This window comes from Neodiprion lecontei, chromosome 2, assembly GCF_021901455.1.
Source record: "Neodiprion lecontei isolate iyNeoLeco1 chromosome 2, iyNeoLeco1.1, whole genome shotgun sequence".
NCBI classification, from domain to species: Eukaryota; Metazoa; Arthropoda; class Insecta; order Hymenoptera; family Diprionidae; genus Neodiprion; species Neodiprion lecontei.
Genome location: NC_060261.1, coordinates 15,360,011 through 15,382,491, shown reverse-complemented (window position 1 = coordinate 15,382,491; position 22,481 = coordinate 15,360,011). Strand labels below are relative to the sequence as shown.

Sequence of the window (22,481 nt, the reverse complement as noted above, 5' to 3'; positions counted from 1 at the left end):
TAATTTTGAGTTTCCGTTTATTCTTTCCAGGTTTCTTTCAATGGATAGGTGAAAAATTCATTGCAATGTGTTACGATTTCAGGGCTTTATTTGTACATAACGATTTGCAATCGTTACATACCTATTCAACTCGTTCAACCAGTTGAACGCATATTATATAGTGAATTTCTATCAATTTAAAAGTGACTTATACTTTAGTATGTTATTTATTTTCACACCCGTAGTCAACTTGCAGTCGACTCATGTAGGATGCATGCAATCACTTTTAAATATTCGCAGATTAAATATATTTTGAAAATTCGTGCATAGATTCCGTCAAAATATAACGAGCAACAACGTTTTAATGAATAACAATTTTATGTAACTTACAAGCGTGTGCAAAAACTCAAAATAAAGAGAAAGCACCCAGTTAGACAAAAGTCAATATTCCAAAGAATTTCTATTCTACCATCGGAGATTCATTTATGGCTTGTAGTCGATGCACATATCAAGTTATTTGAACGAAAAGGGCAACGAAAGCCATTGACCCACCGAATTGGCTAAGCATTTGAATGATAAAATGCGGTGAAGAGACACTTTCCAGTTGTTTCATGAAACTTTCATTGCGATTAAACATTCAGGCCACGATTTTTGATTAAAATAAAAGCTGAAATAAAAGTGACGCAGGAAGTTTATACGGATGTATGAATCGTTGAGAATAGGATTTTCAGGTATGGAGATTTCAATACGTAAAAAAGCTTGAATAATTTAGTGTAAAGGCTTGTTATTGTTGTTAGTGCGGCGCGTCCGCAATTATTATACATGTTTGTTATTAAAATACGTACAAGTTTTCAGTATATTAAAAATATTGATAACATTCCGCGTGTATATTTGTATAGAAAGACACATAACTCAACATTTATTATCTAACAATTAAAGTCGGGATAAACAAACACTCAATATTGTAATTTAAAGTGTATGATTATTTCGATTAACTGTCTTATAGCATGGCTTCTATTTTAAATACATTTGAATGATTTTAGTTCGTCTTCGAGCCAGTGGTTTAATCTTTTATATAATTATACGTATCAGTCAATCATTTACAAATCATCGAACATATTTGGAACATGCCGTACGCAAAAGTCTACTTATAAAATGCATCTTGTCGCATAGTCGGAATTGATCCGACGGTATAACTACACCCCAAAAATATAGCAACCGTGTAAATTAATCGCTTGGCAGTTTGCAGGTGAAATTACCCGTCATGACCTAATCTCTTCGATGTTTTATGCAATGTTGTTATCTAATCTATGCATCATTCATGGCGAGAACCGAAAGCAAATTGAATTTTCCTAGAAACAAACTCTGACATGTCTTTCAAGTAAGTCACAGAAAATACTCCGAAAAGAAAAAAAAAATCTACGCCATAACGAGTTCGATTCAGATTGATAATCAGCAACGAATACGATAAAAATTGAAAATCCTTGCTTTGAAATAAACATTAAGTCTGTTCTGATTTATTTCTTCGAAGTTGAATTCAACCTCAAGACTCTCAAATTGTAATTGGTGACAAAACTGATAAACAATGCGATTAGTAAATCGTTAAAAACAGATATAATTGGCACTTTAACAGTCAAGAGATCAATCAATCACCTGATGTTTCATGATTACTCTTCTAATTACGTGACATAAATATACAAAATAGTATTTACACTTTATAAAGATGCCGAGGAAAAATTGCCAACTAGATAAATAACCGCAAAATAGTTATCAGCGCCAAATTTTTTGTCCATCCCTCGATTGCATTAGCTGACCATATTTCGTCAGTAGGGATGCAAGGCGGCAAGTCCGAGTCGTGGAGGCTCGGCGTAACTGTGACGATATCGACTGGGAGTCGCAGCTTCCAAAGCAGGCCTCGCGCTGTCTCGATCGAGTCCAGGATATCTCTCGTGGTCAGCCAACTCCTGGTAAGCTAAAGTCCTGGGTCGTGGTCTCCCGTGAATTTCCCTCGAGTCCCGAATTTCCCTCGGCTGATAAAATTGTCACGATTAAGCGAAAATTTTTGTGCAGGTAGTGTCTTAATGCGTTAGGGGAAATATATGGCGGCGCAAGTAGCGATCAGCTGATGAGACGGCAGAAAAAACGTGGCGCAAGCTAGCGGACTCATCACGCTTTGTGACGTTCGATCGATATTGAGCAAAACCCGTGATGAAAAATAACTAATGTTTATAATTAAATACGATTCCCGTGACAGTTGGAGAAGTTTCCTCACCGCCACCAGATCGCGGCATGTGATGTTACCGTTCTTGATACCTTGACCTTACGCGATTTGATATTGGTATTACGTTCTACCCTCACAAATGACTCACAATGGAAGAAAGATAATCGATTTAATGCCTGAATTTGAGGCACAGTTAGTAGAAAAACTGTGATAAGGGTAATTTGAGTCGTTGTAAAGGAAGAGTACCTCCGTAGCTGCATCTTTACCATAATGTTGATTTAACCTATAACAAACTCTTGAAATTCATTTTCAAGTACAGAAGTTTCAATATACATACAATCAAGAATGTATGTATGAATAGTAAAATGTTGACGGCCTCGGTGTCATTCAAAGCACGGTGCAGGTATTGATACATAATGATCCGGTTGAATTAAGCGGTTAGTCGTGACCTTACGGACACGTTACATTACGGTGTCAGACTTGATCCGTTGATTTTACCAATTGTCCTTGTACTTTCTAGTGTGAAATTTCTCAAACTTCAAATGATGCTAGCACGTAAGGTAAGCGTACCAAGGGACAATAACCGGTACACTTACTTTGTGTATTTGATAAACACACACGTAAAATGAGTCTACTGCTTATATACCTCTCTAAGATCCCTGAAATCCCGAAGGTCCCGGTGATCTTTAGCGATCGGAGGGCTCTCGTAGTAGCTCCTGGGCCTAGACCTGACGATTTCGGACTCAAGTGGTTGCTCAGGGACGTAATGATGGCCTTTGGATCTAGACCGAGCCCTGAAAGCGGCAGCGACGTCGGCGTCGCGGTCCATCATCATAATCTCCGCAGGATGAGTTCTTCTAACGTGTTCCGAAGGCAGCGCAGCGGACACGGATGTCATGGCGGCAGCTCGTCGGTGCGCTTTTCTTTCCTCGTGAACGTGGCTGCGGGACGAAGCCAATCTGTGTGATACCGATGGTTCAGATTAAACGATCGTCAGGAATTCGCAGCAATAAATTTTGCAGAGCAAACATCTACCGAGCCTAATTTGGTCTTAATATCGTAACGAGAAAGTCGATAAGTACACTCCGCGGAAAATGAAACTGAAAACCTACTATAATCGCTGTATTTCTTGGACACGGCTTGCGTTATACCGATTGCTCTTGGTTTGTAATTGCTGACAGTTTCTTTCCATATCTTCCTGTGACTTTCGCACGCCATACCGACAAATTTCTTATACTCATTATTCGCCCTAAGGGCATTCTTTTTTAACCGAGTCACGAACTAGTATGGCGTCAAAGAAACGGCCGAGCGTTTCAGGTCAATTCCACGAATATCGAGGTACAAAAACCCCGTGAAAGATGTCAGGCTTCTATTTTGTCACATTGCGTCAATTGATGTAAAAAAGGAACCAAAAAAAAAAGACTTTCCAGATTAGATACGAGAAGCATATTTTCCGCTAAATCGTCTACTCAGATACATTCGATCCAAACCGCTACAACCTGGTCAAATTCATCTCATATACGTCTTCTCCTTCACATTACCTTTTCGTTTTTATAATCTACTGAAAATTCAAGATTCTGGTCACCTGTGCACGGCATGATGATCTGGTTCTCTCTGCCTGGCGACTGCTGGCCTGGTAACGACTTCCCTCTCCATCGCCCGGAACATCTCTTTGGCGTCCTGGAACCTCTCCCGAGGGCTGACCACTTCCCCGGAACTTAATCGCCCCTGACAATGGGGGCTGGGCGATCGCTGCCTCGTTTCCGGTGCTCGTCGTGTTCTGGGAAGAACCGGTGAAACGGTTCTCGCTATCGGCGCCACATGTTCTGGACTTCTGGTGACTCTTGGCAGCGTCAAATTCGACCCCGAATCACCCAAGTAAAGAGGCGTGTCCACTTCTTCGGTTGGTCCGCCCCATTCATCCTCTGAAAGCATACAATTATTCATAGTAATTGCTGTATAGTATTCAATGTGTTTGACTAATTGTTTTACTTAAAATTTAAATGTATTATAATGTTAGAGAACTAAGAAAACAAAAAGAGAAATCGAAAGGGAAAGAAAGAGTAAAATGAACCGTTTGCGAATTCCATGGCGATTTGATCATTGTGCTGCCTTGTGCATTAAATTTGAATAAATTTATCGAGACTCTTTCGATTTGCGTAAGAATGCGAAAGTTCCCCGCATACGAGATATCGTGTATTTTTGTCGATGAAAACCACCATTTATATTTGAATGTTGTTCGCTCAGGACGCGCGGAATTTATAGTCGATCTAAGAATATTTAGTCTGACGATAAAACGTTTTCCACTGTATTCTCGATGTTCCTCCGTTCTTTCTCCACGTGATTCTGATTATTTGTTAATTTTACGAATTCTAGGAGTTAGTATAACGTTTGACGCACAAGCTTTCCAGCGTCTTGATATTTTTCAAATTAACGTAAATCAATCTACCGTTTTTTACACGAAATATTTTTTAACTGCGTTAAGTGTAATAACAAACGTTCAAACTCATAGGAATTAGCGGGGCGCGTACAGTTATGGGAATACATGAGGTAAAATTTGAATTCTAAAGAGGTAAATAAATGGAGAAAGACGGGAGAAAGAGAGAACGCGGGGAGAGGACTATGGAGAAAGGTGGATAAGATGAGAGAGAGAGAGAGAGAGAGAAAGAGGATAGGTAAGGAAAGGCGAGAAAAGGATAAGAGAGCCTTAGGCTGTAGGCCGAGAACGCGGAACTCCTCCGGCCTCATCCGAGGTCGCATCACAGAGGAACTCTGCACCTGCTTGTTTCGTGCAAATGGCAGTAGTCAAACATTCCGCGCATGTATATGGTTTACATGTATTTCAAGTGTTCAACATAAGCTTTCTCATTCATATGTTTACGTAACGCCGATCTGGCGAGACGTAGCACGGAAATTGGGCACCTATAGTTGCCGTGGCTGAATCGAAAAAATTTTTTTCGCACCAAACTCAAAACCTATACAAGGTTAAAATATCCAGCACAGATCAGTTGCGAACATGCCTAAAGTTTTGAAAAGCGTTATCAAAATATTCAATAGGTTCATTGAAACTCTAGTAATAAGCCAAGATGGCTGCCGTTAATACGCTTGCAATTTTATTTCGATTATACGATCATTTCTGAAGCGTATTAACTAGTCAATGCTAATTCACTCCCAACAAAATAATGGCAAAAATGTTTCAAATACGATTTCCACCTCGACGAAGGCTTCCAAATCCGAGAATACAGCTTTCGAGATTTTCCCCTACGCTTGCAAACATGTACCTATTACTTATCGCATACCATTAAAAATGAAAGCATAGATATCTGCTTCTGTATTTGTACGAAAAGTGGAATTAAATCGGTTGCAAATGATCATGTCATCATTCATCGTATTCTTTCGATACATTAGAACTCGCTGTTCCGAGTACCTGATTGAGAATTATTGCTGTTGCAACACAGTGAAACGACGTACGTCATCAAAATCCATCAGCATACAGAAATGTTTACAGCGTACTAAAAATTTAATCCGTTCGAATGTAGACTCGACTGCTACGTGTTCAAAAGAAAAAAAAAAACCAATAATAATAAAGAAAATCGACCATGTAATTACATACAATGCATACGAATAAATATCTCCAGCACAAGGCGCGTTGTATGCCACGAGACTCCGGGGTCTGAAACGTGGCAGAGAACCCCGGGCCCGCAGGTTATTGTGGCTAACGGTATTTGTACGAGCTCGCGGAGTTCGAGGCAACAGGTTGCCGAATACGATCTGTTCGATTGCAGCTGGGGGGCCGGTTTTCTATCGACCTGTGTGCCGCCTTTATTTAGCTTATTTGTTTCTTTTTCACTCCCTGCTCCGGCTCTATATGGGTTAGTCGTGCTTCTGCCGCCTCGCTGATTTGCAAAAGCATCATATCATCGTCATTCGCATCTACTTCACCAAATACAATTCACAAACCCAGCCCGCTGGCCGATCGTGAGTTACGAGAAATTGTTGAAATCGACCTGCTCTCTGAAATTCTAGACTAAACGAAACGTTACATTGAGTGCTTTTATGGGTTGGTGGCAGAAAAGTGAGAATATACGTGATAGATAACAAAAATAAAATAAAAATTCCGTATAATTCTCACTTCTATTTTTTATTTATTTTTTTTTATCTTGCAAGGCATTCGTCGCAAGTCGAGAGAGGCTTCGCCCCAGGTATCGTTTCTAACGGTTTCAACCTGACAACCATAAGAATCAATGTATCGTCTCTGTTCATTAGACTATAGATGATAGAACGGGTAGGCAGAGTATAAAATTCTACAGGTACGCATACAACCTGCGAGTATTTATATATGGCTAGAAAGTGTGCGCGTGATATTTTCTTCAGTGTACGTGTTGCTCATGCTGACGAACGCCTCGAAAGCCGGCAGATGAAATGTGGATATTTACAAATGAGTTACAAGGCATGTTCGTGATTCATGACGATTGGCATTTAGACTCTCGTAACGAAACAGGTTGGCTGTAAATATTTATACAGACATACCTAGGTATAGAATGATCATTTTCAGATATGCCGATGATCTTGTGGTAGACGTGATTTTCGTATACGTTTATATAAAATAACTGAAATTAAAAATCGCGGCTTCTTTCACGGAATAGTTTAACTACAGTAAAACCTTAGCCATCTGAACCTTCGAATACTTAACTTATGCGAACGTTGGCTGAAAAAATACATTGTCGGCCCGAAACACATATTTTTGCTCGATAAAAAATGCGCAGCAGCCGTTCGCCAATTAACAATGGTCGACTAGATAAAACCAACCTAATAAAAAATAAGCTCTCGATGTTTGAAAGAGGTTTAATAAGTATTTGCAATTAGATGTTTAATATAGACTGTTTGTCAATTTAAGTTTGTGTTGTATCATCCCTTAAGATAAAAATGACTTTTCGGTTATTCAAACTTTCAACTATCCGAACTTATAGGCTCGGTTCCAATAAATTCGGATAATCGAGGTTTTACTGTATACATATATATACATGTAATGTCGAAAGTTTAAATAACATAATCATTTGATGCGGTTACGAATTTGTCCATTTCTCAACTTCTTCTATTTCCCAAACTCGTAAAAATCGATCGATCGTTTTGCTCGATTTATCTATAGATCCACTATAGCAGCGAAAAGTTTGCTGGCAGCTAGTTCTTTTTGTGGTGAATTGAAATTTCCTAATAATGGATACCGCTAACCATACCGGAGTTGAAACGGGAAACTCTGTTCTTACCTAGGTCGCGGTTTGGTCGGGATCCCGAACATTACGGGTTGGAAAAAACTGCGTAAATAATTCCCCGATACCACAGTGTCGCTACTCGTCGATCCGTGTCATCCGACTCTATTATCCGGTATCATCGACCCTCGGAAAAAGAGGTGTCACAATTCATTCCCGTATTTATGAATTCATATTTCAGTATTGGCATTAATTTGCGTAAACTCCCCGTACCTGATTTTAGAAGTACAATTCCTGTCTTTTTTTCACTAAGAATCAAGTCAGACAATGAAATAACACGATGACAGGTTGTACAAGGTTCTCTACGCCTTGTTAGTATACAAAATTGAGCTGCAGCGATCATCTTCAGGTACTGAAGAAGCTTTAGGGTGTCGTATTTAATTATAAAACTGGATTTTCGACTCACATTTGGCTCTGTATTACCTCAATATAACGAACCAAAAATCTCACATATTGCACAAACATTTCTGTACCTTTGTATTCGCATTTGTTCAGTCAAAATGGTTTGTTGACAAACGCCTAATTTTCGACGCCATATCGCCTGACCCCACTTTCATTCCCAGTTTCGATTCAGCTCAGCTCGCATGATGGAAACGAATGGACAGACTCACCGGAAGAGGAATCCCTCGATGGTCCTGAGGGTCGTGGACCGAGGGGATGATGGGGTTGGTACGGCGGCGGCGTCGCGGCGCTGTCTGATCCAATGCCGCTGCTTGCAGCGCTCCGAGTTCCGCCCCTGTCGATGGACGTGTTCGCTCCGACAATGTTCTGGTTCAAGCACCTCCGGAACTCGATTCCGGCCAAGTTACCCCGGTGTCTGTGCACTGTGTCATAATCTCTTGGAGGCAGCAAGATCGGACCAACGCGACCACCGTCTCGATCAGCCGAATTTCCCCTCCCTGAAACATGATCGAAGAAGCAATAACGAATGCTACTAATTTGTTCGGAATTCGGAACCCTCGCGAAAGTTCCGAGCATTTGAATTCCGGCGTTTTGAGCTTACGGAACATTTCTGTTAAACGGTATCCTTATTTACGATTGTTTGATTAACTGACTTCAGTTTCATGTTTATTCGGCATCCGATGACAAGCGTTTACTGCATTTCCATCGAAGAGCACCAATACTAAGTCGTTGATACTCGGCGTGATGAGTTATGCGGCTCCATCAACCTGGGTCAACGTTCAACCCCATATAAGTGAGTCATGAGCCGAGTGACCTCAATGAAAGAATGCAGTACGCGGTTATTTCGGTCGAGTCGTGAAGCGAATCGTTTTAGCGATCGGTACGAAGCCCATATTCGTTGCGAGTTTCAGGTTCATTAATAAAAAATTGGGGTAGGGACTAACGACCTCGTTAATATGCGCGGAATACGCATTTGAAATCATCTTGAAAGTGGCCAGTCTGAATTTTGCACAATACTTAATGCAAGCGGACAGACCTTGATTGCTGATCTGTTGGCCCATATTTTTAACGTTTGTATTACGTTTATTCAACGAATAATCCCAGAATCGGCAGGATAACACTCTGTAATTGTAAGATTATATTGAATCTCGGTCTAGTTATCACAACGCTCTCTCATGCCCCGCGAGAATGGTAACGGTTATATTCACGCAGCTCTATAGTTGCATATGTTTCGCTTTGATCCAGAAAGAGAAACTTCCTGTATCTGATTGTTTCAACAAAGCGTGATTGTTTTCCTACAGACGATGCGAGGCAGGTGCTCGAGATGCATTGATCATCGATTCTCTCGTGTCTGACATTTTGAAAAAGTTAAACCCACCCAAGGTGCAAACATCTGGATTAGTGGCCTGGGCTGACATCCGGATTTACATTCCGCAATGTCTCATACCGCCTCTCAACTTATACTTGCCACAAAGTTCATTGACTAGCTTTGCGGGGGTGTGCACATAATGCCTAACCTTTCCTCACCACCGTGCCGTTGTAGTGCTAGAAGAGCGTTCACGGTGCATTGTAAAGTGATTCGGGTCGTTCCCATTGGGTATCACCACCGATACAATCTCAAAACTCTCAAACACCAAAAGCACAGTAATCGTATACAATCATACTTAAGCCATTAACAGCGATGAGGTTAGCTAATTAGAAGTTTTCGGAATGAAATCCCACCGAAAGTGCTATTGATTATCTTCAATATGATCTATAATTTTCCAGTTACCTGAGACACTCGACTTGGAATTACAATCAATTGCGTACATGTTCATATCGCCGTATCGTCGATGTATGACGTTGACATAAATTTTTTATGTCACGCTTGACGGATATCATGACTATCGAATGCAGCTCACGTTGCGGTGATAGCTACGGTAGCTTCGAGTTACATAACATGGTGGGCTTTGATCGGAGTGAGCAATCGGGTTGCTTCATACACGTCGTGAGCGTGTGAAGAGGAATTAGAAGCATCAAAATTGCAAATTCAAGCATAGTTGCTCATCGCCTGACATGAAGATCAAACAAATGTGACCCAACAAGTTTGTTTGGAGATGTAAATACTAGGTATACATGATTTCCAAACATTCATTTGGCACACTGCGAGAGGATTTAATGAAACAAGTCGTGAGAATCTTTTCACCAGCGGGGCGAAAATGTCACTGTTTTTACGTTGAATGGTTGCGGCCGAGTTTCAGTGACGCTTTGTGGGTTCTAACACAACCCGCAGTTCTACCATAGTTTGGCAAATTTACGAAAGGATTACAAGACGGAGATATTCGAGTATTCCGTCAAGACGATTCGAACATTTTCAAATTTCGCTACACGTTCACTGCACACTTCCGCACCGATCTTACATAAGTTATCATTTCATACCCCGTGATGTTTTGGCTGCTTCGGAACAACTTTCTAGCTGGCTATGCAGTTGCCACAAGGTGGGGGAGTCTTCTTGCAACTATAAGAGTAACCCGAGCCTGCACTCTGCAAGCCGGAAACGGGACGAAACGATATCGAATTCAGTTTGCAGGAAAAATATAATAATCTCGACAGAGGAACTTTGTCCATAACCATTTGCACCGGAATGAAATAATTCGTTCGCGATGGTCAGTTAAAAAATGAACGTGAAAAATATTTTTTAACATTAATATGTCCATTTCATTCGGTGTGGATCGCCAACTCTTTACAATAATGAAAAACAAAGATACGTGTAGCGTAAACAGCAATCGCTTACCCAGTTTAGCTCTGAGCTCAGCGGCCAAGGACTCGTAAATCGAGGCCGGCTGCACGGGTCCGTGATGCCTGAGTTCTCCGCTACCCTCGGAGGACTCTGACTCCCTGGTGCTGCGCCCGTCGCTCCCCAAGTTCGATCTGACCTTGTTCTCAACTGAGGACATTCTGGTCAAGTTCTCCGAGTGGGACGCCAACGCCTTGAGTTGTCCACCGAGCAGCTCAGCTGTCTCCACAGAGTCGCATCTTAATTCGGGAGAGAATTTTCCAGTCAACACTTTAGCATGCGTGAGTAATACAGCAGTCAGACTCAGGTTAGGATTCTTAAATTCAGACGCATGGACTAGCGGTAGAAAATTTATAACAGAAACTGTCATGGTCGTTGCATTTAATTTTCAGAGTGGTTTATTTTAATATAGATTTTACTCTATATTGATTTAATTTTAACAAAACAGGAGGTCGAAAGGTTGCACGATGGTTTCTGTGCCCTGGTATTCACAAAATTTACCTAAAACGATCAGCTGATCACCACTTACGACGCCATATTATCCTAACCACGACCATATGATCGTTTTGTCCAGTTCTGTTTTGTCCAGTTTCAAATTTGATTCCAGGAATGGTGGAAGACGATGAGAACATCTTCTCGGAATGCTTTCACACACTTTTTCGTGATACGAATTTTGCTAACCTCAAACTATGAATCACTTTTTGTCCAAGTGGAATCACTGTGCATTTACCTATACGCGTGAACATGGACGGGGTTATTAGTGGCGGGATTCGGTAAGAGAAGAGTCGCTGCCACGATGTCTTCCCTTTGAACAGCAGCCAGGACGGCATGGCCAGGCACCAAGTGTTTTACAGCCGACTTGGTCGATCCCCCAGGGTGAACCGTTTGAATGATTTTCAAACCTTTGCTGCTCACCTGTTAGACATGAACACAAGCCAATAAGAAAATTCCTCCGGCCCAAAACTTAGTGATTACAGAAAAAAGGTGACGTAACGACCTGATCGTCAAGGGGTGCACCTTGAGGGATGCGAAAAACAATACTCATGCAATAACAAGCACGATACTCCGTTACACGCTTCGATGTTTAAGTGATTCACGTTCGAAGCTTGAAAATCTAATACTTAGGCGCTTCCTTCTTCAAAGTAGTCTTGCTGTTGCGTGAGCACATGGAATGGGTATTAAAATAATGACAATCATTACCACACCAAGTATTACAGTGGATAGACATAATAATTTATTTACGACCGCTTACATGTCAGCACCGCACCATAAATATTATAGGTTTGCGTGCATTGTACCGGATTGATTTCAGTGTTGTGATCTCGGTTGTGATAGGCTACAATGCTAGCATAAGAGTCTCGTAATCAGAAAAACATACAGTATATTTATGTGCGAAAATGTTCTTGAGAAATCTCAAAAATTTTCCCACCGGTGTATCTAGTTACTATTATTATGATTATTTTTCTCTGTTTTTTTTTCTACGGATTACACAATAATTATTCCTCGGGTCCCATGAGCTTGAGCCAGTTATTATGACAAATCAACAACGCGGTGACACCAAGAGACTTGGCTTTCTAGTGAAGCTCGGCTATGAACAATTAAGAATTACACAATGCCGCGTATTATACTATATTCGCACCGAGCAAGAATTACAATTTTGTGAGTTATTTGCTAAAGGTTTTGTGAAGAAAGTGCGCCAAATTCTCTCGGCATAGAATTAATTGTGTCAAAAAAATATAATTAGCATTAATTTTCCACTGTCGGTTGCAACTGTCGCAAATGATATGTGACAAGCCTCGTAATTTCTAGCGTCCCGTAAAAGGCGGTAAATACTTCTACCTGCGCGCATGGCGGCGCGTATCTAACTCACAAGTTAACCTGTCGCTAGCGAGAGCAAAAGGCTTTCGTATTTTTCTATTTGGAACTCTCGATATTTGTGAAAGCCATGATATACCTGCTATACGCAGCCGCGTTAACGCCTTACTTGTAAACTGGAATCGAAAATATTTGCGGAGAGATCCGTTAATTCCGGCCAGGGAAATTTTAATTCGCTGTTGCGAAATCGTAAAATCTGTTCAAACTTAATTCGCTGCTAATAGAAAAAGGGATTTGAAATTTGCGACGGATCTTTGCAACAGATCATCGATCACGATGGGCCGATCGATCAAAATGTTTTTTTTTTTCGATACCGAAACGAACAACAATTAAATACATGTATGAAAAATATTTAATGTGGGGAAAGTTAGTGCGAACGAACTATGTTTACGGTACAGCCGATGGCCGATAGATATCCAATGAGGTTTATTGCGTTACATAGTTACACACCGGGTCGTAGACTCGATTTCTAACCGATCCCGCTGCCTCGTTTCTATTCGCCTGAGTACACTGCAAGTGAACATTTTGGACGGGCGAAATATTTCAAACTTTGCAACGTTACGTTGCTGCAATTTATCATATATATATTTAAAACTTTGCAAAGATGCATACGCAATGTATTTGAAATATTCCAGAACCTGCGAAGTTGCGTTACTGCAACGTTTCTGTGATATTTTAAACCTTGCGAAGTTCCGTTGTTGCATCGTGAGAGTGAAATTTTAAATGCCATTGCCGAATTATAGTTCGCTATAAATTTTCGGTGATATTTCAAGCTTTGAATATTTCAAGCTATGCAATATTTCTGAAATGTTTCACACACAATTAAGTTACGTTATTGCAATATTTTCGGAATATTTCAAACTTCGCAAAGCTACATTGCGGTAATATTTCACCTTTCCGAAGTTACTTTGCCACGATGTTTCTGCAGTGTTTTGAACCTTACAAATAAAAGCTGCTGCAATCTTTCTGAAGTGTATAGTTCAACATATGCAAAGTGCAAGATTTTTCTAAAATATACAGCAAGGTTACTAAAATTAGCTGCTGTCACCATTCCTAAAAAGAAACGTTCGGTCGTGATTCTTCCAAGCTTCTGAACTTTCGGAATAACTTTTTTATCGAAAAAATATGAAAATCAACCCTGTATGAACAATTCATGAAATGAAAAGCAAAATACGGTTAAGAAAAATGTCAAAAAGCTCTCCAATATCCGCAGATATATTCGAATTCAGTTTCGAGGTTCCGAATGGACGAACGGAATGAACGAATTGCACGCGCGAATTGGTTCCACTCACCTGTAGCGTGACCTTGAAGGGTTCTTGAAGGCGTTCTCGCTCCAAAAGGTAGGCTATGGCACCGGGCATCGCGTCGACGCCCCTCGCCTCCCTCGCTCCCAGGTACCAAACATAGTAGGAGCATTTTTTGACATCCGTTTCTCCCCTGACCCGCAATGCCATTCCTCGCTGAAACAGACGGAGGAAATTCGTCGCAGCTTGAAAATAAACTCCAAAAAGTTACAAATATTGGGGTATACAAATGTTGAGCATAAACATCCGTATGAATTGAAGCATTCCATCTGCATCACACCACACAACCACTTGGTTCTCATGAATAAATTCTTATTAGCGGACTGCGAATGTCGTCCTACACACTTTCTTACGATGCAGCGGCAGAATTCTAACATAACGTCGCTGATAACACATCGACAATACAGAGTAAGCCTAACAATGGAATTTTTCGTGCCGTTATGTGCGAAATACCGAGAGTTTTTTAAAATACTGGCCATTGTGTGTTGACAAACTTGCGTTACCGATTCCACAACTCCATGTTTCTTCACGTTTTTAAACCATAGCCTTTACTCTCAATGCTTGACGAATCTCACGCCCGAAGTGGTAGCGACAAACAGTCAACAATACTGTACTTCCATTCTTGAAATAGACTCAAAAAAAAAAAAAAAACGAAGGCAGACGATAGTTCACATTATTCAACCTAATTACACGGTGTGCTCATTGAAATCGTCAAACAATCTGCAGACGCTGCGAATAATTGCGTATAGTGGAACGAAAATTAATTCCGTTAGTTGAGGAGTTGCCGAAACTAATTGTTTATTCATGTCAATGCTCCTGCTAATTACGCTGCGTGCCGCTCTACAGGACAAAAGCAAGCACCCAAGTTAGAACGTCAGTTGTGTGTGCAAACGCACAGATTTCGGAGGAAATTATTAGCTACACTAATCTTCTCCTTTCTTCAGGGTTTGAAAGTGCATAACACGAATTGCCTCCGTTGTGTACTCGAAGCCGATTCCAGCTGAATCGACAGAGGAGCAGTCGAGTTCCGTTAAAGATATCGAAGAGTGTCGAATGATTTTGACTCGACGTTGCGAAAAGAAGGCGCGATGTTGTTGTGCGAGGTGAAAACTCACCGTTGTTGTTGACAACGAGCCTCGTTTTCGAGATTATAACTGTACCCGAATCGCTGTAAGCCTGTCCTGGCCCTTTTCAGGGATCCTTGGCACACGATCAGTTTCCTCTTTGTGACGATGGTTGAACGACTCAATTCGGAATTGAGGTAACAGTGACACTGAACATTTACTGGGCAGAATACGATCGTTGCACAGCTTGTGTCACGGTAGTCGATAAGAAGTCGTCTCACATTTTAAACACCACTGGTTATAATGGCACCTGTAGATTTTTTAAGGATTTTACCTGCAACCGTTGGGCATGTAAGCTCTACCGAAAGGAGATTCGAGGTTCGCGTAAAGCGCTTGCAACGCCTCGTTCTGACGTCGGCGAACGGTTTCGATCGCTACACTGCCGCGGCGGTCCGATTCTGGCCTGGATTCGACGTCTTGTCTGCCTTTCCAGAACCCCTTCTCCAGCCACTGATGCCGATCCAGGCGGACGATCGTCCGCGCCGATTTCCCAGCGTAACTTCAGACGCCGAGACCACGAGCACTGCCAAGCTGATCGTGAGCTGAGTCTCCGTCGGCCGGCTCAGACTTCTTTGGCCTCTTCCCCCCCTCCTCCAATGTAACCGCCTTCTTATACATGCCAAAGCCCAACCGAGACTCCAGGGGCTAGCTTCGTTTATGCCACGCATTGGAGAACTGCAACAAGGTTTATACGCCGTGTTCTTTTTCGTACGCGATCCCAGGTGTCTTGACATTTTTCAGACGCAAAAATGCCTATCCGCTGAACCTCTTCTCGGTACCAGATTGAAAGTTGAATTTTATTCCATCGCAGGATTTAGCTACGGATGAATCGTTGGAATCAAAAGTTACGAAAACAGGATAAAAATCTCTAGCAACGTTGTTCGCGCTGATGATGCGATGAACACGAATGAAACGACTTCCCTACTATACATATGTAAGGGAAATGAATTTGAGCAATTTGAATAACACGAACTGAGATATGTATCAGGAATTTGAGAAATGGTTTGATGATTGAAACGTTCAAGATAATTAAACTCTGTTTTACGTATATTTTTTAAAACGCGACTTGACTTTTTCATCGTCAAGATCTGCAGACATAGTCTAGAAAAATTTCACAACAAATGATACCTAAAATGGATTGAAATAGATTTAAGTAAGTTCGATACAATATGTTTATCAGCAATTACATTTACGCCTTCTAACTATAATGCTAGACATAATTCAAGATTGTTTGAATGTTTTTCAGACTATTTGTTGGGACCTGGTCAGTGAGCAAAATGAGCCCAAAACATCAGAATCGTATCTCAAACACCAGAATTTAATCAGCTTAAATGTTCTAATCATCAAACTTTCCATAAATTGCTCATATCTTACAATTCGCAATTTCTTCTTTTCTATCCTGTCAGATGCTTGGGCTGTTTCAGCCAGATCGCCCAATTACGTATATGCAACCATATTTTTTGAGCATTACATAAAAAATACTTCTTTATAAATAAACTCTGATTAACTCGTGTTCACTCATGATAATCACTTGGGTTGATAAAGTTCGGCGAGATGACTCATTCTCGTAAATAATTACGCAGGTTGAATTTTTTTTTATCCCGTTTGCCTGAAAGTACTTTAACTTCGAAGATCTTCATCGCTTGATTTGCAAAAACAGTTTCAATCTTACATAACTCGCTAATAAAGTCGATGACCGTACGAGCAAGGTGATATTATGAATCATCGCTAACTTTAAAATAAGCCCTTGCTTTTTCTAACAAGTTCTGTCTCGTACAAACATGTTTATTTTGTAAACAAAAGCTAAAAAGAGTATAGTTGTTCCATAAGACTCTATGTTAAAAATCTGATCTTGCATATTTATTTTTTATCCTATTGCCGATGGATAACATTGTCTAAAATGTCGCATACGAGAAAATACACTTTTCAACTTTGATGTACTAGAATATGAATTTTTGCTATCTCAATTGAGTTCTTGGCTAAACTATTCGACAAAGTCATGGAGATGTTCGAATGACAAAGCTTGTCTGAAAGAAACTTGAGATCGTTTAGATGCGTCTTTATATATATATATAATTTAATTTTTGGCTTTTTTCTACTTATTTGGCTACTTTTCACATCAGACTTCACGTGCGCTGTCACATGGCGATGTGTGTAACGACAACCGAAGAGCGAGTGAGCTACTTTTTACCACTGTACTATGCCTCTCTTCCCAGAGTTCGTGCTGCAATTTTCTTGTAATTCGTAATCTGGGCGATTGTATCGCTCACCAACGATCTCGTGACGGATCGTGCGGTATAATGCACGATTTAATTTCCTGGCGGCTCTAACAATGCTAACCTGCTTTTAGAATAACTCAATTCTGTAATCAATATTTGTTGCAGCAGCACAACATTCGTTCGTATGAACCACGTTATGTAACCGAGAGACAGAACCAATCCGTGAATTAGAAAACGTGGATTTAATAGCAACAGACATATAATTTATTACAATTGAAATCGTCCAATATTTCTATTCCATCTGGCTGCAGGAAGTTTATGCCTCAAAAAAAGTTGCGATTAACTAAAATTATAACTATTTCTCCCGCTTCTCTTTTGCAATCAATAGATAGATAGATCAGTATGGTATAACAATAGGGCAATAACTTGCACGACGTTTACTGTGGCTTGATATCACCACACTCGACCCCACAAGATCAGCTGTTTCTTAGCCGCCATATTGTTCAGCCATGTCAGATGACATTATCAAAAGAAGAAGAAGTTTTAAACAAAAGAATGACCCTCTAGTTTCAAGTTTGGTGAAATATGGTGTGATTCGTAGACTATCGCTACAACGATAATTGAATTATGATTCAAATTAACTATCGTTGTTATAAATAAATGGCTAGATGTCCGATAGACTTGAGGAAGACGAGAGTGAGTATGAACAACATCTGACACCCCGTACAGCTGCATCGATGCCGGTGGAAAATGTGAATGCTAACCAGATGCGCAAACCGCAGGGCGCAGCGAATGGTGGAGCGGCGCAGCAATCTTCAGTTGAGTGCCGAACGCAAAAATCATCTCTCTGCGATCCGGTAAGAGCTGCAGCCTCGAGAAGGTAGACGCGGTTATTCAGCGGAAAGGTCTTCTGCCTTCGCAGGTTGAGAAATTGAGAAATTCAGGCTCATGGCATAGAGCAAATTACACTTTCGCGGTAAACTCTCAAGCGCCTTGCGAAAACCTTCGGGACCCTGCAGTAGAAATGCAATTTACCCAGAACTGCATTAATATGGAAACTCATATACAGTAATTAACCGGGTTTAACGGGTCACGCAGAAAAGTTTTCAGTTTCGTAATGCTCGTTGTTGAATTCAATAAACTTTTAATAAATCACAGGAACTCGTTCACCGACTAAGAAAAAAAGTTGTAAGAGATTATTGAATTGTTACAGTTATTTTATAATTCTATTTACTAATCTTCTTTTAACAACTATTAAATAAATAACCAAATGTTTGAGGGATTGACCCGCGGTCAAAAACCTCGTGGAATGTGTACCTACATTATAAGTGTAGCTTATATTTTACACAGACCATGGGATGGGAACGTGATAGGAAATAGGAGAAATCCAATCATAACGGAGCTTGAGGTATTTCGACGGCGTGTACTCTAAAACATTCAAAAACACTAACGTCTTCACACTTGGGTAGAAGAAGAAGAAGAAGAAGAAGAAAAAGTAGATATCTCACTGCTAGTTATACCAATTGACGAGAGATATTCGAATTTCAACTGGCTTGAAAAATAGATTTAGTTTTATCGCATAGAAATACAAGTTTGACCCAAAATTCCCAACGTATACATTTTTTAAATCTATAACCGACAATATGTAAAACATAATAATCCATAAACACCGGTGAGTTATGGCTATAATTTTACGGATTCAATTTCACAACCACTTTCACAAAAGTGGAAACTAGTGAGTAAGATAAATACTAAAACTGATTATGACACGATTGGACAGAATGGTGCAGTAATTTTACCTCTCATCGTCAGGTGACATATTACGCAAGTTAATTTTCAGATTTCGGAAACGTGATGGCGATTATTAAACGAATAGATGAGTGTCACACAAGTCGCTAACCATGCGTTCCAAATCCAACCAATCAATCTCAAACGGATCATAGTTAGTGCTTGTGCTGTATTAATTAGAGAGCTGTTAACGGGATTCTTCGATGATATAAAATTAAATTAAAATATGCACGAAAAGAGCGACTAACAATAACTGTTACATTTTTATGGTGGCATTAAACGGATATTTAAAACTGCCGGAATTTCGTGTCATTGAACAGTGAAAGATACATCTAATTGACACCGTAACCTATTTTCAACAAGAATTATTTCAATTTTTAATCTATTTCAATACTACGTCGCTCATTCAAATAGTAACATCCTAGATTAACATCCTAAAATAATAAACCAGTATTGTATCTATTTCACAGGACGAGATTATAGTTTAACGGAATTTAAAAACTGCTGTAATGAATTTATGCATACGTAATGTTCAAAAAGTACACAAAAAAAGACAAGTTGCGTAAGTTATTATTCATAAATCGACGATGCAGAATTTCGCTGCTGCTTGTAAAGAAGATAATATATTTGACGTATTAGGGCCAAGGGTGAATAAATTACCCTTAACACACTGTTGAAAAAATATGTCAATAGTTCCGATGCCCAGTCCTGGAAAATTCATGACCAATCGAATTTCATATATCTCGTGTGGCCGTTTTTCCGTGTCCGATTCAATGGCTGAATTTTTATTCGTCATGAATTCGTATCAGTCGTCGGAACGACTCGCTTCGGATCACTTTGCTCTAAAAGTTGCCTCGGAGGCGCGTAACGAGACACACGGTCTCTTGCATTGAGAACACATTCCCGTCCACGGCATACACGATACACATCCAACCCAACGGGGTTGACGATATGGAACCGTGTCCCCTACCACAATCACACTTACCTTAAGACAACAACCACAACATTGTACACTCAATCGTCGTGGGTTTTTACGCCGCAAGGCTTTTCCCACAAGAGCCAATAAACTACAGAATACGGTGGCTCAAACGCGAGTTTTTTATTTTGTAGAAAACCCTCAACCTCATCCCTTCCTGTAAAAAATTTATACATACGAAACTACGGGGGAACTTCGCATTGAAGGACCTTCCGACTATACAAACACGGACGAAAAAATGTCTCGAGAATCATTCGTTACGATTCGTAATAAAAATACCGATCGATTGCATCACGTTTATTCTATGAATCCAAAGGTGTAATAGAACATTCGATTTACTCACTTTTTTGTCCGTATGATCCCAAGGACGGTTTCGCGTATGGAAGAAAGACTACTTGCTAGATTTGCGGCCTACGTTTAAGATGCGTGAGTTTCTAGTGGTTAGTAATCGTAGGATTGTATTGCATATCTGATAATTTTGTGCTTTTAAATGTTATTGGTACCGTTCTTAGTAAGATGAGAATCGCTGCGTTAATTGCACGTCGTATAATAGATCCCGATGTATTTTAACTTCGAATGTGCACGCGATGTAGTGTTCCTTGTAATACTAAAAAATCCGTAACGAGGAATAATCGAAGATACGAAATTCGCATATGAGCAATACATCCTACGATTTCTCATCTTTAGGAATTCACCCTGTGAAACTATTATGACACCAGAATATTATGTGATACAAGCATTGCGTATCGCACAATATTTCCGGAATCAAATGTGTAGGTATAATACGTTGGTCGAATAATTTTGTTACTTCTTGTGCTGGCCTGATAAAATATTACTTACGCAATTGTATTAAACGTATATGCATCTGTCACGATACAGTATTATGCCACTGCGTGTTTAGTTCCATGGTTGTGCCAAACTTTTAACTATCTTTTTTTATCTAAAAAAATTAGTATTAGCATACGATAGACTCTGGCTGATCTTAGTATCTTTTTTCTTATAATTCTGAGAAAATTCGATAAAAAATTTACTTTGATTCAACTTTTTTGTTCACATTTTTTACTCGAATATCAACTTGAAATTTAAAAAAGAATGTATCACCATCATTTCGGCCTGAGTAATTCGATTATCTCCGAGAATTCTCTTTGACGTTAGATTCCATTTCGTTCCACAGTTTGATACTTTAACAGTTACATACTTTTATGCTGCAATTCGAGTAAAATAGTTTCTACAGGAGTACGAAATCTTGATCAGAGTGATAATGGATCCTGTAATTAAAACGGATTCGTCAATTTGATCTCTAAAAGATTTTGGATTGAAACGACCTGACGAGAATTGAAGCAAATCGAGTTTGCTTCAAACGCCAAAAAAGGTCAGTTAAAATTTTTTCGGGGTCAACATTATGGGTAGATCAAGAATGAAGAAATATTCAACTGATTAGCGCGACATGATAAAAATATGAGAGTTATTTGCAAATGCGCAAATATAATCTCGGTGAATGTTTTTTATAACTGTGCGCTCAAAGTTATAAGACAACAAGTATGTTTTACATGTATACATAAAACGAAACACCCAAGTGTAAGCGAACCATTATAATGATTCGGTCATAGCCCTGACATTTCGCGAGTTCCGTGAGGCCGTTTACATAAACATTTCAGGCTCTACACCTCAGCAATCCTCTGATGATTCCTGATTCCACATTCCCGTGCGCACTTTCTCTATTGAATGTCGAAAAAATCCAGTCATGCATTATATCTTAGGTCACAACAAACCGTGATCGATTAACAACCGTAAGGAATTTCGCAAGACCGAATGTATTCGTTTTCGTCGAACCCTCAATTTCGGTACTTTTTGCGACCCTGGAGTGAAATAAAACAAGTGAATCATCGATTTGAATCATTTAGTATTCCAAACAAAAATTTAATTATGCAATTTAACGGCTTATGGAGAAGAAAAAATTATCAATATACATAGTTTGGTGTTTGGTTAGTGAGAGACATTTTTTTCGCTTCACGCTGAAAAACTTGATGCACATAGCAAAATATATATATATATACATATGCCCCTCTTGCAAGAACATTTGTGAAATCCAATTTTAAAATACGACTCTTGAAGTTCAAAGTGTTCCCATCTAAGTAATATGGAAAAAATGTTACAATGTAGAATTACTTATATTACTCAGCCACAATTAATGATGCAACCTTGATTATGGAAGCGTCAAATAATAATTGAATGATTTTAAACCAATAAGAAGATTGTTAAACTAGAGAAATCATAGTAAAATCAATTCGTTCAAACTTGGTCCACCAAGTGTGTTTTATTGGAATCTTGATGTTATTCATGCGACCGTCGTAAAATAGAGTGTATCAACAACATGCGTTCTTACCGGTGAACGGTAAGAGTGAAAAAAATGTAGCATCGATCTACAAATAACTGACACAAGTCTGACTTCAACCATCTCCGACAGAAAACCCAAGCTGCAACGCTAGGAGATAAACGACATCTATTGGCCAGTTTTGTAAGCTTTGTAAGCCGACCAATCGGAGT

At 39.8% G+C, this 22,481-nt stretch overlaps 1 protein-coding gene across 2 annotated transcripts; it reads right to left on the bottom strand.

The window, feature by feature from the left end:
• Positions 1-746: 746 nt before the first annotated feature.
• On the bottom strand, positions 747-15,502 carry LOC107221367. 2 transcript variants are annotated; one of them, XM_015660326.2, is made up of 8 exons: positions 14,943-15,502; positions 13,816-13,983; positions 11,379-11,563; positions 10,646-10,887; positions 8,082-8,369; positions 3,786-4,125; positions 2,847-3,159; positions 747-2,009 (listed from the first exon to the last, which is right to left on the bottom strand). In XM_015660326.2, exons 2-8 carry the CDS (start codon positions 13,975-13,977, stop codon positions 1,803-1,805), a joined length of 1,737 nt encoding a protein of 578 aa, XP_015515812.1. In that variant the 5' UTR covers positions 13,978-13,983; positions 14,943-15,502; the 3' UTR covers positions 747-1,802. The 2 variants fall into 2 exon arrangements, with proteins under 2 accessions (XP_015515812.1, XP_015515813.1); XM_015660327.2 differs by having other exon boundaries at positions 15,226-15,502.
• Between the last annotated feature and the right edge of the window lie 6,979 nt (positions 15,503-22,481).

Bases quoted from the DNA above. Each gene is read 5' to 3' on its own strand.
- LOC107221367 (XM_015660326.2), bottom strand. From the start codon at position 13,977: ATGGCATTGCGGGTCAGGGGAGAAACGGATGTCAAAAAATGCTCCTAC. The intron at 11,564-13,815 runs GTGAGTGGAACC...CATGTCTAACAG, and splicing joins CCTTCAAGGTCACGCTACAG to GTGAGCAGCAAAGGTTTGAA. The intron at 4,126-8,081 runs GTGAGTCTGTCC...GTATGCTTTCAG, and splicing joins ATCGAGGGATTCCTCTTCCG to AGGATGAATGGGGCGGACCA.